The sequence below is a fragment of the Lissotriton vulgaris genome, chromosome 7 (assembly GCF_964263255.1).
Source record: "Lissotriton vulgaris chromosome 7, aLisVul1.2, whole genome shotgun sequence".
NCBI lineage: Eukaryota > Metazoa > Chordata > Amphibia > Caudata > Salamandridae > Lissotriton > Lissotriton vulgaris.
In genome coordinates, this window is record NC_141695.1 from 382,290,745 (window position 1) to 382,308,192 (window position 17,448).

The 17,448-nt window shown below is 44.8% G+C and overlaps 1 protein-coding gene across 1 annotated transcript in view; it reads left to right on the forward strand.

Moving 5' to 3' along the window:
* The first annotated feature begins 1,871 nt into the window (after positions 1 to 1,871).
* LOC147701694 (T-cell-interacting, activating receptor on myeloid cells protein 1-like) overlaps positions 1,872 to 17,448 on the forward strand; it is a 125,265-nt gene continuing 109,688 nt past the window's right edge. The window contains exons 1-3 of the mRNA XM_086930328.1: positions 1,872 to 1,921; positions 2,607 to 2,642; positions 12,694 to 12,984. Coding sequence (XP_086786454.1) covers positions 1,888 to 1,921; positions 2,607 to 2,642; positions 12,694 to 12,984 — 361 coding nt within the window. The 5' untranslated portion in view covers positions 1,872 to 1,887. The remainder of the gene's footprint in view (positions 1,922 to 2,606; positions 2,643 to 12,693; positions 12,985 to 17,448) is intronic.

The window sequence follows — 17,448 nt, forward strand, 5'->3', positions numbered from 1 at the left end:
CCGCTTCAGGGAGTGCCCCGAACCGGTTTCTCTGGGGGGGGGGGGCGCGGGTAAAGGCGCCGGCCCTCTAAGCCCCTTGTGGGGGCGGCCTCTGCGAGATCTGTCAAAGATCGATCAAAGGCCACAATCTCTGTCTTATCCGGATTACATTTTAATTGGTTAATCATCAACTAATGAAACACCATAGAGAGGCAATTTTTAATAGCTTCTCCAGCAAACTCTTCTCCCTTCCCACTGGAGAAGTGAAGGTGTGGTTGTGCTTACTATCATTGACTGGAGTGCTAGGTTCTGGTTCATACCTGGAATGGGTCCCAAATTGTCTACTGTTCATAAATTCCTCGGAGTAAGTAGAATTTGTTCTTTAGTTGATGTGTTTCTGCATCATTCGTTTAGGAAGAGACATGCATTTCCCAAACCAATGTCATGATCCCTAATTTTGCAGCTTATTGTGCAAGATGGATGCTCAGCCAAAATGCTAATGTTGAATAGATTGTTCTGTGAATATCTTTGAAACATAGCTTGGAGGATCGATGGGCCCTTGCCCAGGGTGAACCTCGGGTATGCCCTTGCCTCTTGAGCATGCAGGATGTCGACCTGAATTACACAAGTGAGAAATATCCGTATGCAGCTGGCCATCAACAATATTTGATCTGACCCACAAGCATAACCCAAACCACAGTAGCTGTTACTAAAGCTAAATACTGGGAGTACATGTACAGTAAAATTGTAAAAGCGATTTATGACAGGGCCTAGTCCTGAATGCATGTTGCACAATGCGACAATGCGTCGGAGGGGGGGGGGGAGGTGAAGGGGGGGGGGAGTTATTAGGAAGTAATTATATAACGCAATGAATGAGCTCAGCAAAGCCGTAGTCAAAGAGGACCGACAGTGACCAGGTCCTTTTTATTTTTTCCCTTTGAATAGGAGCTACAAGGTTTCATAACGTGTTTGGTTTCTTTTACCAGCTCTCATGAGTTGTGTGACTCGTACCTATGGCCAGGTATTTACAGAGGAAGCCATGTTGGTTCAATCATCATGAAAACCAAGCCCAGCATTTCTATCAGGCAGACAGGCACACTGCAAGAGGCCGAGGCAAGGGGCATGGGTCCTGCACATGCGCAGTAGCCGCAGGAGTCGTCACTAGCCTGAGCATGGGCTGGGGTCCGACATAGACCCGGCTGGGGTCCCAGGCCCAATTGCCACATTGCACCTTTGAGGCACGTGACCATCTGCAGCATTCCAATGTGAACACATCCCCTTAGAAATATGTTCCAGTCTCTTCCACTGAAATGAATGAACTGTAAGCAGTATTTTACATGCCTGGTAAATGTGACGCTAAGCTGGTGCATTTACTTCAACGCTAAACCAATCAAATCAGCTAAAGAGCATAAAAATAGGAGCCGCAAGATTTCTAAGCTTAGATTGGAGCGTGTAAAGCAGAGCAATCTTTATGCACTAGGAGTCCACACAAGGTTCCCCTCTAACACGAGGCACTCCTGCATTCAGAAAGTAACCCAGGACCCATCTCTTCCAGGAGCACCTCATCAGCCTGTGGTAATGCTCCAGTGTCCCTCAGCCGCCAGTCCTGTGTCTCGTCTCCCTTGCTATTGCATGTACTCCTGCAATATTCCTCCTTCCAGCCTTGTCGTCGTGCCCTTTGCTTTATACGGTTCTACTTTGCTTCACAGGTAGGTTTGTGCTGTGTAGATACCATTGCCTAGCTCCATACATTTTTACTGTAAAAGACTTCTCAAAGATGATGGCTCACATCCAGCGCGTGCGCCTTGTGTCTCTCCCTGCACTGTCACTCCCCTCACCCTAGTTCCTCCTAGGCTTCTATATATATCTTTAAGCCGAGCTTCGTCAGATCGGTGTTCAGGAGTCACCATGTCGAGAGCAGTCTCCGTCCTTCTGGCAGTTCGTGAGTATGAGGCTCAGTGGCCCTGAGCCGCTTCTGCTAGTCGCTTCTTGGCCCATCTGTGGCCTCTTCTGGGTGGGCGATGCCACCAGAGCCAGCTCGGTGTCACCTCTACTGCGGTGGCACTTACCACCAATGGGCTTCTGGCAACTAGTCTGTGCCATGTAACCAATCATCCTTATGGTCCACAATGAAGCAGGGTGCAGGTGGGCTTCTGAAAACAGCATGGGGGAAAATAATTCCGGTTCAAGCTTAGGATCCAGAATGAAGCTCTTTGCCAAGCAAGAAGCATGGAGAGCAGTGGTATCTTGTTTGTAAATTAAATGAAATTAAAATTAATATAAAAATGTCAGCCTTCCTCAAGATTGAACATTGATTTCAGGGAGTCATTGGTGCAGAAAGAGAATTACTTAGCATACTTAATTAATTCCACAGAGTCATTTCATGCTCTGAATATTTTAATACTTTTCATGGAGATTTAATGTTTATGTGCATTTTGGGGACATTTGGTAGCAACAGCTGGCTGCAGCCACGCCGCTGTCCTGTGTTTATGAATGGATGGGAGATGCAGAAAAAGGCCTAGCACTGTTCCCTCGAGCACCTGATCTATAAGTGACCTCCATCTGCACCACACTTTGGTTTCAGTGAGCTTCCCAAGACGTTAATGGTCTGCTCTCCTTCTCTACAGTTTGCTTTCCACTACACACGTCCAGTGCTGTCCACAGTAAGTACTTCTGCCTCGCATCTGCTGTTCAAACTTTGCTAAACTAACCTCAGTGCTTGCATTTTAAACAGAAGGCTGTTTTCTAAGTTTCGAAATTGTTTGTCTAATTCACTTCATCGCTGCGCACTTTAAATCTATGCCATTCCTAATTGCTACAAGCCTTGCTCAAAATCAGTGCAGTTCTTGGCTTTTATAGATTTATTTGCCATATAGAATATTTGGGATTTCTCTCAGTGTGAAGGCTGAAGGCTGAACTCCTTTTCAGTCGTTTTTCAATCACTATACGCACCACTTCAACCGATCTTTCTTCTTTCCCTGATTTTATTATTGGCTTACTTGTATCTTGTGCCACTTTTTCCCTCACCTTTGTTTTCCGCCCCTCTTTATTTTATTTTCCCACTTTTATTCTTCTTGCTACGCTTTATTTATTTCATACAACCTTCTTTTTTGCTACACTTTTCTTCCCAACGTGTTCTAAATGTGTTAGACTTACTTCCCCCCAAATTATATTTTGCCTTTTGACTACTTATTTTCTTCATTTTTTTCTCTTTTCTGTTATTCTCTTTTTTAATCCTTTCTAAATCTCTCTGCTTTATATTATAGCATACTTTACCAGCTTGTATTCTAGCTTCTTTAATTCTCTGTCGTTTTTGCTGCCTCGTCGTTTTATTTCTTTCCCCAGTTGTATGTCAGATTCTTTTTCTCCTGCTTATTTATCTTTCTTTCTTTCTTCCATTCTTACTTCTTCCAGCCTATTAGTCTCGAATAGTTTATTTTCCCTTTCCTTTCTCTTAAATCCACTTCCTCTGTATAACTTTTCTTTTTGCTCTCTCCTTTTCTGCTTCTTATTTTCTTTCTTTGCCACCTTGACGTCCTCTCATACTTTGTCTAGATCTCTATGTATCCTGGACTTTTTCTCTCCTTGCATTTTATTCTCCTGTAAAAATCTGCCACTTAAGTGCAACTCCTGTAATATACATGCAAACATAACACAGTGGGAGAGTGCATATAGTATATAGAGCAGCATTAATAACCAGTGGTGCACCCTTAAGTTAGTTTGTGTTTGGTTTAGACAAAAATGCTGGCATACATGTGATCTTTACAGATTAAGTGAGACAGCATGGGACCTTTTCACAAGGGTATTTCAGAGTATGTAATGTAAAAGTCCCATAGCTCCCTTTCATTTGCCGTTACATACCTTTAATAATAGGCCCCATAACGTCTGAAATGGCAATAATACTGGAATATTGGTCGAATATTCATATGCAATTTGTACAAATAGAAAAGACTGTGCCTTCTTTGCAGTTTCAGTAAAATAGGGTTGGACATTTCAGGGCAGATTCAAAAAGGCCTGTAAGAGTAGGTAAAACAGTTCTCCTGGAGTGCTATTCCACATGTCCATAAATGCTTTTGTGAGTCGCCCCTTATGCATTTAGGTGTGCAAGTTTGGACTTCTACGGCCTTAAGGGCACTTAGGACAGGCTTTCAGGAGGACTGCTGATGATCCAGACGATTCAGATTGAGATCTATTACAGGTACAGTTAGGCCATGTGAATATTCAGAAAATCTAACATGGCTTCACTATTGAAGTAGTACATGCTCAAGAGCAAACTATATAATAGTATGAAAAAGCCAGAGAGACTATAGAGTAGACTATTAAGAGCTGTCAGCTTCCTTAGAGAAAATCTTTAAAAAAAAACAATCTGATGTTTTTGGGTGTGTTAGCATGACACATCTGTTGGACTACTTCTGCAATGTAATTGCGCAATGTCAGGATTTTGCAGCTGTCATCTATGCCTGAGATTGTGTACAGATCTGAACTAGAAATCTGCAACAGTCATATGTTGACAGATGTACGCCTTGAAAGTTTTTGTGCATTCCATTTTAGCATGCATACATTTACATGAGTGTATTTTCGCATGAAGAAATCGGCAGCACTGATACAAATGCACTTGCACAAGGGAGAACATTTTACCTGTGATGAAACCCCTTGCCCAAATCCTCATCAATATTGGGGCTGTTTTCTGGAAAGGAATTTGATTCTTCCCTTGAAAGAAGCAAATGGCTGGCCTTACCCGTGGCTGGAAGGAGTCAAGGTAAGTTTATGGTCATAAACTCACAAGGCATTCCAGTTCTCTATAAGCTTCCCAATGGCGCCTCCATTCCATCACTAATCTATCATATCAATGTTAGATTGGCTTGAGATAATCAAATGCATTCTGGGAATTGTAGGATTCTTAAGGACTACCCAAACCCGGAAAACAATATCCCTGATGATCTGGAATAATTTGATACATTTAGGTCTGTAGACCAACCCCTGATTTTAGATTTACTCATAGAAAACTTTAGAAGGAATGAATCCATTTACTAGTGCTAAACTAACTTTTCTGAAACAGAAAATAGTTTTGCACCCGCAAATAAAGCTGTTTCAAGGTGTTAGTCTAACTTGGTAACTAACTATGTTTGTTTATGCGCTTTTAAATGGCACAGTCGTTATCCAATGTGACAGCATTTTACAACAGAAGTAGCCCATTGGAAACAAATATTAAATTACACCAGCAATAAAAGGTAGAGTGTCAGTGTGCATGTAAGTATTTAAGTTAAATAAAGTATCACAGAAAGTCAAGGGTAAGCAGTAATATAAGGCTAGTATATAATCTAAGAGCCTCATTATGACTTTTGGCGGTCTGGGAGTGGGCCAGCGCCCTGCTCCCAGACCCCCAAAGTTGACTGCCGCCTGCCCACCAGAGTACGAGTTTCCTCGTTGACTGGCAGGTGGGTGGGCAACGCGGCGGGCCCATTGCAGTGCCAATTGAAAAGACACGACAACTGGGACGTTTAAGCTCGTTCCTGCACGGCATGGACTGTGCAGTCCATGCCGTGCAGGAAAGGGGATGCATGAAGACAGGGGGGCACAACATGTGTCCCCTTGCATGCATCCCCATGCACAGGGGCCACAGGGATCCTGTAGGGCCCCCTCTGTTTCCCCACTGCCAGTCTTTTAATGGTGGGCTTTTAAAAAAAAAATTAGTGTTTTATATAGTGCGAACAAGACCTGAGGCATCGGGTATCAGAGCTCTTTACATGAGCACCGGTTTCGTTACAGATGAACACATTCATTTTTGTTAGGCACGGGTAGAGTAAGTGATTTGCCCAGAATTAAAGGTTGTTGAGCGTCGTTACAGAGACTTGAACCTGGTTCCCCAGGTCCGAGGTTGACTGGTCTAGCCGTAAGGCTACATCATCTCCCCATGAAAAGGCTGGGGGTGGGGAAACTCGCAATAAGCTTTGCACCACCTTGCATATTGCTTCCCCAGACTGCCGGAAGACCGCCAGGTATTACGGATCCCTGGCAGTTGCGACTGTCTCAAAATGGTCCGACCGTTGTCCTCGTAATAAGGCTTGCCGGTGGGGCGGTCCCCGACCACCTCTGCACCTCGACCACAGGTTTGGCGGTCCCCTGTAATCAGGCCCTAAATCCTCTGAAATCTGTAAGCCACATCGCAAAGATCTCAGTTGAAGGGTGTTGAATTAAGAAGCAAGAAGGAGGGAGACAGAAGAGGAGTGGAGAGGCTCCAGATCAAAAGCAAATGGCAGCCGGCAGTGAACTTGTCGAACAAAAACAGATTGGGTGAGCGGTACTGACAACAGTAATGAATTGAGGTATCTTTCAAAGTGAAGAGCTTTCTGTTCGAACTAGAAGATAGGAGGAGATGTAGTGGTACATAATCTCGAATGTGAAGAGTTCCAGATTCTAATAGCTCTTCCTGAGAAGGATTTAGCAGTAGTGCGTTCCTTCTTTTTTTTTTTTTGTTCAGTAAATTTGAATTTTGCCTAAACCATACAGAAAATACAATACAGAAAATAAAACAGCTTCATTTCGTAGACAGACAAGGTAGCGGCTAATAGTTATGATCATATTTTGGATTTACCTTTTACAATTGCTACTGCATCCTATCAGGTGAGTAGCCATTGTGGATCTAAATCATGTTGACTAAAGGTCCTTCACCTCCATACTTGTATCTGAATGCTCTTAGCGGTGTGCCTCCGTTACAGTTGTAAGTATATATCGCACGTTTCTATTGACTCTATTACGAAACCTCCCTCCTCACTGACATCTACGGAAAATGAAGTAACAAAATGTAAAGCAAGCCACTTAAGGACGGTAAATACTAAAAGAAGAAGTATCAGTAGGAAAGAGAGATAGGTATAGGAAAGGAACGCTTACTCAGGGCCAAGGGTCGCCCACACCACATTTGAACTTTCGCAGGTTGCAGGTTGTTAACCTGCTTGTTCTTCCAATCGGTTTCACGTGGGTTTAAACACCTTGGCTGCCTCATCCAGTGACTTCCATATCTTTCTGTGCCTTGGTTTCCAAGGGGAAATCTGTAGAGCGCTGTTATCCGCACCCCCCAAGAAGGTGAGCCACTCCTGTCAAATTTTGAATGAGATCTTATGAAAGCTTTTCAAGTTACACAGAACTATTTTACATGCCACGGTCAACATTAGGTCAAGCAGAAAGCGGTCATCGGCCCCTTTTAGATCCGGGTCCTGGAAACCAAATAAGATATACAAATACTCTTTCACCGGGGTGATGCTGAGAATCAGTCGGGTTCTGGAGCCTCCACGCGTCTAACATGTTAAACCTATCGCAGATGTGTTTCAGGGCTTTATGTGACTTGTTTGGTTTGAGTTTGCAGGATGAGTTCCTATCTATGTTTGGATCTAGAGGGAGGTTGAAGTCACCTGCTATAACTGATCATTTGTGGGTGCGTATATATTCGTTATAAAAAATTCTGCATTCTCCTTCTGTAGTTTGGCGATAATCCATCTCCCTTGATTATCTGTGGAGTATGTCGTTAGATGTATTCTTGATTTTTTTGAGATCATAGTAATGACCCCGTTCTTTTTCCCTTTAGCGCCTGAGCAGAGTACCTCAGTATATTGATTGCCCTTGAACGTTTCTGAAAGCTTTTCATCTAATTTGTTTTCCTGTAGAAGGATAATGTCTGCTTATGGATATAAACCAGGATCAGCCGCGGCGGGTAGTGGGAGTACCTGCCGGGCAGTGATATGGGGAGGGGGAGGGGCAGGGCGGGGGGTAGTAATGTATGGATTACGGACCTTAACAGGTAAGTAAACATATAAATAAATAAAATGGAAAATCATATGTGGAAAGAGAACATAATTTTAAGAAACTTAATAGAACAATGCTGGACCCCACCCCATCTCATCCCTCCATCCCTCCCCTCCACCCCCCTCTAGGAACAATAGACATGACGATCACAAGAGGAGGATGACTCCTTCTCAGGGACGTGTATGTTGTTTATAATTCATTTATCCAGTGTAAACTTGGGTGTTTATAAACATGGAATATATATAGCTTTAGTTGGTATTCAATCAGAAAAGCAACTAAGCCTTACTATAGTATGCTTCAACCCATCCTAACTATAATACTCTAATTATTCTAAGCCTGGTGCACCTTTTGCTTAAGAGCATGGTATAGGTTCCTTGAAGTGTAAGCCTCGTTATCTACCATGTTACCCTAATACCATATTCTATACGGTATATATATGCATATGATATATCAATGCTATCTATGTTGTGATACATCTATGTCAGATTTATGTTCTGGTGTGCGAGGAATAGTCCTCCAAGTTAAACCGTCCTCCAAGTTAAAACTTCCGAACTGTGTAAACTGTGTCAACAAACCTATGTATGTACGGTTTCCCAACTGCTATTGTTCTCACCACTAGTATTGTATGCTTAGATACACAACAAACCGGCCTTAACTGCTATCCCATAGATCATATAAAACAAGGGACAAAAGTGATGTATACAACCATAGAACATGTGTCAGTGTCACTCCGTCGCATGTTCTTTAGGAGCAAATGTGTCCATTGTGTGCTCTTCAAAGCTGTCTAAAAAAAATTCAGGGCTGTCCCATCGGTGAAAAGAGGTGAACCATGGACCACCACCATGTATCTTGCAGGACCAGCAAATGAGTGTTGGAAGCCCAATTCTCTTATTCTTGATCGAAGATTTAGAAAGCTATCCTTATGTCGACTGTGCGCTTGGAGTAGTCTTGAGAAATAAAAATCTCGTTTTTTTTTCCAGAGCAAGTGATTTTTTTCCTTCTTAAGGTTGACAGTTCTAGCAGTAGTGTAGTAGAATAGTCTTCCTGGCGTTATGCAGAGACCAGATTTCTGTAGCCTGGCTGTTTTGTGCACAGCCCTGGCCTCAATGGGTAGCCATTGACGCATAAGATATATCAGTGTGATATGGTCAACCTTTTTGGTGCTAGAAACGAATTGTGCTGCAGCATGTAATACCGCTTTTAATGGGGAAATATATACTTTGGGAAACCAGCTACGAGGGAGTTACAATAGTTGATCCTTGAAAGCACCAGTGATTGAACAAGAGTATTGTTCTCGAATGAAGTGCTGAATACCCTAGAGCAGATGCAATTCATAGTGTGCACACCTAGCCCTGGTGTTGATAAGTGACTGTAGATTGACTCCTATCAATTTACCACTGTTGACGAGGGTAGGTTTCAGATGCTAAGTAGTCCCTCCCAGATTTACAGGCAGTGATGAATGAGATAAGGGGATGAGGAGAAATTCAGTTTTAAAATGATGTGGTTTTAGGTGATTGCCAGTCAATAAGTCTTGAACAGAATTCAGGGTCTGAGTTGGGAGGGAGATGTCATTGGACGATGAGTCCTTTAGATATATATTTGTGTATCATCTGTATATTGATGATATAGGATCCCAGATTTCTTTAGTATGACTCTCCCGGTGGTTCGATGTATAACCTAAAGCAGAAAGAGACCAGAATGGATCCCTGAGGCACCCCTTGTGCTAAGGCAACCGTTTTTGAGAAAATGGTGTCTATTTTTAACCTCTACGATGCGTCTGTTAGTTACAAAGTGAACCATTTGAGGACCACTCCATCAATTCCTGTCCGATCCTTGAGTGTGTTCAGACGCATCCAATAATTTACTGTATTGAATCCTGAAAATAGCCAAGAAGGAAAAGGAAGGAGGCAGTTGCCTGAATCCATGATGCTGAGTGCATTTTCTATAACTTGGAGCAGCGCTGTTTCTCTGCTGCAGCCTCTACATTCACTCTTTTAACAGCCATCAAACATGCACTTTCACTCAACTATCACATGTGCAGTCGGACTTCACATGCACTGTGTGACAAGTGCTAGTTAACAGAGAACAGGCGGGCGTACATTGGTGCAGAGCCCCAGAGTTTACCGGGACTGCGAGGACCAGCAGCCCGGAGACATCCACAGCTGCGGCCTCTTTCCGGCCGGACACGCCCCCCTGCCTCCTGTTCTTTACTGCTCGCAGCCCCCACTCCGCGGGAGCCACTCGCCAGCAGTTTCCTTGTGGGCGGACATTGGTGCAGAGCCCCAGAGTTTACCAGGACTGCGAGGACCAGCAGCCTGGAGACATCCACAGCTGCGGCCTCTTCCCGGCCGGACACACCCCCCTGCCTTTACCTATTTAGCAGTTGCTAGCTACAGCATCGCGGGACGCGCGCAGGCGCGAAGCCCGGGCAAAGGGCGGGCCCTCTGTGGCCCTCAGAGGCCCGAGGAGGACGGGACGGGCCACTCCCCCTGGCATCTCAACAAGAGGAGGTAAAGAGACTTGGACTTTACTTTTATGCTTACATACGGACCTCCCTAATGGATTTTTGTTTGTGAACTTCGATATTACAAGACCCTGCTGCAGTTTTGGTGCTCACTGTTTTTTAAGCTAGTCACATTATGAAACGTAAGGGGGCTACCAAAAATGCCATCCCACAGAGGGATTCGATGAACGGGACACTCGATCATTACCTAAATAGGACATCATTGCCCATACCCCGTGAAACAGAGAGGCGAGAACGATCCCTGTCTACAGATAGTACACCTAATAAGCGATGTCCCTTACAGGTAGCCGACATAGCACAAAACCTATCTCTGCTGGAGGAATTAAACAGTTTATGTAAAACAAAGTATGCCTTGCTGGAACCAAGAACCAAGCAAACTGGCGCCCTTAACTGTCCTACAGCAAGCACAAATCCTCAGACTAGTACACCTTTCCACCAAAATGATAGTCTGTTAGGTACCCCCCACTCACTATCTGCAAAAGCTATTACCCTAAACATAGCGCTCCCTCAGGATTCCCCGGCTAAAAGAAAGCGAAATGGGGTTACACATTAGGTAAGCCAGGCAAAACAACTGAAATTGTGCTCAAGCCCCCCTTTGGCCATCACCACCTCCCCCCCCATCCCCAGAGGTCGCCGGGAATTCAAATTCAAATTCCTCTGCACCTTCTATCGATGTAACCCTATTGGTCCAGATCGAACACCTGGTCAAATCTATAATATCTCCGGTGATAGAAAAAATGAATATTCTAGGGGATAGGCTTACGGGATTAGAGGAGACAATCAAGGCCAATTCGACACTCATAAAAAGCATTGCTAAACCTAACCAACCCCAGTCCCTCTCTACCACAGAAGCGCATAAATCATCTGCACAAAGTACTAAGGTCCATATTCAACCAGTAGCCTCACTCCCGCCAGTCCTAAATACTCCTAGAGAATCCACTAACTCTATATTAGTACAGTGCACTTCCGCCAGAGTAGGATGGAGCAAAGAACAAACATTCCATAAGGGGTCAGTTCCTAACTATGGCAATATGCCAAGATTATTTAATCAAATTCACCTACCACCGGAGGCTGCTCCATTTGTGTGCGTTCTCTCGGGAGTGCCATCACTCACAAGTGGAAAAGTCGAAAGGCATCAGGACCTAATAAACAAGGTCACTTTTTGGCTAACAAAAACAGACCCCTGCCCCCCACCATAGATGGAAGGATCATGAGTGTTAGAAGGGTGGGCTGGCTTGGATCCTTCCCAAAAGATATCACCGGTGACCTGGTTCTAGTAAAATTCAGGAACAAACACGTTGTCCCATATCTTCATACTTGGCAGCCCCAAAAAGGACTTGGCCCTATATCCACATGGGATCTACATGACTATTACCCATCTACGTCATATCTTTGCCCATTAAGACCAAGTGCTAAGTATAACCACCCGATGGGCAGAAGTGTCCGTGCTTTGAGTGGCTGTAATATCTCCACTTTTAACCGTTTTGAACCATTGCATAACAGCTATCCTTGACTTACATATGGAAAGGTTCCAATAGATTCTCCTTGCTTGTCATTAATTGTTTTAATTAAGGGACAACTAGCTGTAACGGTATTGTCTCAAATGCTAATCCTACAAAATGATCGTAACTAGACAGGAATTTGTATCCAAAGGTTTGGGCTCATATTTTAACTTGTAGATATTTTGTGTTATTGCAATGTATGTTTTATGATTGTTATGCTTTTATGATTTGAACATTTAAATCGAATAAACCTGTTACTGACTGACTGACAGAGAACAGGACTCAGGATGTAGATTTAGAAGTATAAGCAGTTATTTTACTGAGTCTGATAACCTTCACTTGAACTAGCTCAGAAGGGTGAGTGAAACTCTGCTCCACTCACCCATCCGTGGACTAAGCCTCCTTCCGAACTGCACTTCTGCTCTCTCAACCGTTTTGACTAATGTTATTGGCCCAAATAAGGTGAAACGGCGCCGCTCAGCAGGGCATACTGGCTCTATTTTCACCTGAAAGAAAAATGTTATAAACTCGAATGATCTTTATGAAAACATCCCAATTGTATTAACATGTATTACAATTATTTTAGGACTTTAAGTGAAGAGGCCCAGCACTTCCGAACATCATAAAAGTTATCTTAAAGTCTGGAAAAAAGTTAAAGTATTCATTTTCAAAGTTGTAGAAACTTCTTGCACTTCAATGTCACTACCTAGAGAAGAAACAAAAATCCCATTTTCTTGGATGTACAACTCGATTAGAAATCAATGTGAAGTCTTTTCTTTCAAAGTTAGATTTAAGATAATGATGGTGGTTGCTATTCACTCGGGCAGAGGTGGGTAGACTGCGTTTACCTTGAAATGTTTTTCCACCATTCTTATTCCTGTCTTGTAGATCTCCCCGCACCTCTCATCACTTGGCGGGTTGACTCCAGGACTGGGGCTGCATATGTGATAGACTGCTCAGCGCCAGCAGAGTACAGAGGCTGCCAGTTCAGACTGTTTCGAGAGGGTACTCTAAAGCCGGTGAGAATCAAGAAGGCCCCACCTACTGATCACAGTGTGGTCTTCATTGTTGCTAATGTCACTATGGGCCCCGGAGACCAGTACAGATGCCAGTACTCAACACGAACATCTGGAAGTCTGAAATACTCCAATATCAGCCGGGCTGTTAATGTTACCTTAGGTAAGTCCAACTCACAAAGGGTACCAGCCATTAGTAAACAAGCATTGGCAAATCAAATAGGTCTAGAAAATCTAAGAGCTGTTGGTGTTGTCAATTTCAATGTCTTCTAGCCATGTTGTATAGCAGCACAGCTGCTGTTCAGCATGGTTGAAAGCATGGAAAAGAGTGCAAAGACATGGCCATAACTGGCCATGTCGGAGGACTTTTTATCTGGTAGGAGTGGCGGGACATATGATACAAAACAGGGGCTGTGCAACCAACACAACACAGGAGGGTGTGGACCACGGGTGGGTAGAAGGTAAATAAAAAAGACATTTAATATTTGCTAAAGCATTCCCCACACTTCGCATAAATGTTACCAGCCTTGTGGTTAGCTGTGCCACATTACACCAACTGTACTTCTTGGCCTCTGAATTTAGGCAACACCACACATGATTACGAAATTGTAAACCAATGTTCTGCGACAAGCCTGCTTCTGCTCCTTTACAACAGATGTCCCATGGAAATACCAGGGTGAATGTGACAGAGTAGGGGCCCATTCTGCCGTTGGCCTGGGGCCTTCCATATTTCAACGGATCGGCTTTTGAAGTAGATATTTTGGATTCCCCAAGAAAACAGACAACATGAACAATGGCAGGCGGGGGCATATGAAACAGGGACGTGGGTGGGTGGGCGAGAAGAAGAATAAATGGATGCGGCAGGGGGGAAGGAGGTAGAAAAGTGACATGAAGATGAGTTGAAGGGTAAAAGAGCGAAATGGGCGGGAGATGCGTGGTAGAAGAAAAAAGTAACATTGATGGGGAGCAGGTATAGGTCAAAAAAGTGACATAGATAGGGATATGGGAGGTGGCCTGAAAACAAAAGTACTCTTATGGAGTTCTTTAAGACAAATCAAAAAAGAATTGGTCCTAAAACGGGAGAAGTGGAAAGACACAAGCACTTGGTCCTTGCTCCAGGGGAGGGCCAAACACAAGAAGAGGACATGACACATGCATGCAATGACAAATGGAAACAAAGCAAATGAGAGTGATGCTGAAGATTACCAATGGCAAGCTATGAGCAGGCTGTAAGCCCACTGATTGCAAACAACATGTCTCCAAGAGACACCGCATGTGCTTTCTACCCAAAACCTAAAAAGAGGGGAATATATATTTAAAGAAGAAAAAGAAAAACTGCAATTCTAAAAACATGTCAAAAAGTCCATGGGCATCAATTGACCAAAATGCCTAGGGTAGCACAAGTGACATCACATACCATTTAACCTCACAGTAAGTGACATAGTATGACCCCTGACCCTGATTTTTTTCCAGAAAGGCATGTCACATGACCTAACATCAAAACATTTCAGGATTTGCGTTAGATAGTTAGATAGCTATGCACTGCTTTGCATTATTTTGTATCAAAAGGGTGCTCCATTGATGATGCATAGGGGTTTCCATGCAACCACCCTTTGGTATTGACACAAATCCCTACTTACAAAATTGGTAGACAGGAATTTGTGCCAAAATCTATGCCTCCTTGAGGCAGGTGTAACGAGGAGAGATGTTTTCTTTTCTTCTTGTTTTTCAGCTTTGTACGTGTGCTGTATTGTACAGTACAGAAAAGGGGGTGGTGATGAACAGAGTGTCTGAATTAAGCAGACCACTCTTACCCAGTCCAAAGATCAGGGCTTGATCCATCACCGTTATTTATCTCACTGCCCCATCCCAGCTCAGAACCTGGCTATATGCAAATCAGTCTGTCCCTGGCCCAGTGCATCATGGGAACAGGGCAGACTAAACTACCAAGCCAAATCTTCACCAGAAAGGAGACAAGCTACCGGAGACCGGTTTCTGGCATTTCAGCCGTCTTCGGCCCGGCTTGCTTGAATCCTGATGGAGCAGTGAGAAAGGGACTCATGTCTGAGTATACCCTGCCACACCTATAGTGGCCAAAAACGATTCAGAAAAGGGGGTGGTGATGAACAGAGTGTCTGAATGAAGCAGACCACTCTTACCCAGTCCAAAGTTCAGGGCTTGATCCATCACCGTTATTTATCTCACTGCCCCATCCCAGCTCAGAACCTGGCTATATGCAAATCAGTCTGTCCCTGGCCCAGTGCATCATGGGAACAGGGCAGACTAAACTACCAAGCCAATTCTTCACCAGAAAGGAGACAAGCTACCGGGGACCGGTTTCTGGCATTTCAGCCGTCTTCGGCCCGGCTTGCTTGAATCCTGATGGAGCAGTGAGAAAGGGACTCATGTCTGAGTATACCCGGCCACACCTATAGTGGCCAAAAACGATTCAGAAAAGGGGGTGGTGATGAACAGAGTGTCTGAATTAAGCAGACCACTCTTACCCAGTCCAAAGATCAGGGCTTGATCCATCACCGTTATTTATCTCACTGCCCCATTCCAGCTCAGAACCTGGCTATATGCAAATCAGTCTGTCCCTGGCCCAGTGCATCATGGGAACAGGGCAGACTAAACTACCAAGCCAATTCTTCACCAGAAAGGAGACAAGCTACCGGGGACCGGTTTCTGGCATTTCAGCCGCCTTCGGCCCGGCTTGCTTGAATCCTGATGGAGCAGTGAGAAAGGGACTCATGTCTGAGTATACCCTGCCACACCTATAGTGGCCAAAAACGATTCAGAAAAGGGGGTGGTGATGAACAGAGTGTCTGAATTAAGCAGACCACTCTTACCCAGTCCAAAGATCAGGGCTTGATCCATCACCGTTATTTATCTCACTGCCCCATCCCAGCTCAGAACCTGGCTATATGCAAATCAGTCTGTCCTTGGCCCAGTGCATCATGGGAACAGGGCAGACTAAACTACCAAGCCAATTCTTCACCAGAAAGGAGACAAGCTGCCGGGGACCGGTTTCTGGCATTTCAGCCGTCTTCGGCCCGGCTTGCTTGAATCCTGATGGAGCAGTGAGAAAGGGACTCATGTCTGAGTATACCCTGCCACACCTATAGTGGCCAAAAACGATTCAGAAAAGGGGGTGGTGATGAACAGAGTGTCTGAATTAAGCAGACCACTCTTACCCAGTCCAAAGATCAGGGCTTGATCCATCACCGTTATTTATCTCACTGCCCCATCCCAGCTCAGAACCTGGCTATATGCAAATCAGTCTGTCCCTGGCCCAGTGCATCATGGGAACAGGGCAGACTAAACTACCAAGCCAATTCTTCACCAGAAAGGAGACAAGCTACCGGGGACCGGTTTCTGGCATTTCAGCCGTCTTCGGCCCGGCTTGCTTGAATCCTGATGGAGCAGTGAGAAAGGGACTCATGTCTGAGTATACCCTGCCACACCTATAGTGGCCAAAAACGATTCAGAAAAGGGGGTGGTGATGAACAGAGTGTCTGAATTAAGCAGACCACTCTTACCCAGTCCAAAGATCAGGGCTTGATCCATCACCGTTATTTATCTCACTGCCCCATCCCAGCTCAGAACCTGGCTATATGCAAATCAGTCTGTCCCTGGCCCAGTGCATCATGGGAACAGGGCAGACTAAACTACCAAGCCAATTCTTCACCAGAAAGGAGACAAGCTACCGGGGACCGGTTTCTGGCATTTCAGCCGTCTTCGGCCCGGCTTGCTTGAATCCTGATGGAGCAGTGAGAAAGGGACTCATGTCTGAGTATACCCTGCCACACCTATAGTGGCCAAAAACGATTCAGAAAAGGGGGTGGTGATGAGCAGAGTGTCTGAATTAAGCAGACCACTCTTACCCAGTCCAAAGATCAGGGCTTGATCCATCACCGTTATTTATCTCACTGCCCCATCCCAGCTCAGAACCTGGCTATATGCAAATCAGTCTGTCCCTGGCCCAGTGCATCATGGGAACAGGGCAGACTAAACTACCAAGCCAATTCTTCACCAGAAAGGAGACAAGCTACCGGGGACCGGTTTCTGGCATTTCAGCCGTCTTCGGCCCGGCTTGCTTGAATCCTGATGGAGCAGTGAGAAAGGGACTCATGTCTGAGTATACCCTGCCACACCTATAGTGGCCAAAAACGATTCCGAAAAGGGGGTGATGATGAACAGAGTGTCTGAATTAAGCAGACCACTCTTACCCAGTCCAAAGACCAGGGCTTGATCCATCACCGTTATTTATCTCACTACCCCATCCCAGCTCAGAACCTGGCTATATGCAAATCAGTCTGTCCCTGGCCCAGTGCATCATGGGAACAGGGCAGACTAAACTACCAAGCCAATTCTTCACCAGAAAGGAGACAAGCTACCGGGGACCGGTTTCTGGCATTTCAGCCGTCTTCGGCCCGGCTTGCTTGAATCCTGATGGAGCAGTGAGAAAGGGACTCCTGTCTGAGTATACCCTGCCACACCTATAGTGGCCAAAAACGATTCAGAAAAGGGGGTGGTGATGAACAGAGTGTCTGAATTAAGCAGACCACTCTTACCCAGTCCAAAGATCAGGGCTTGATCCATCACCGTTATTTATCTCACTGCCCCA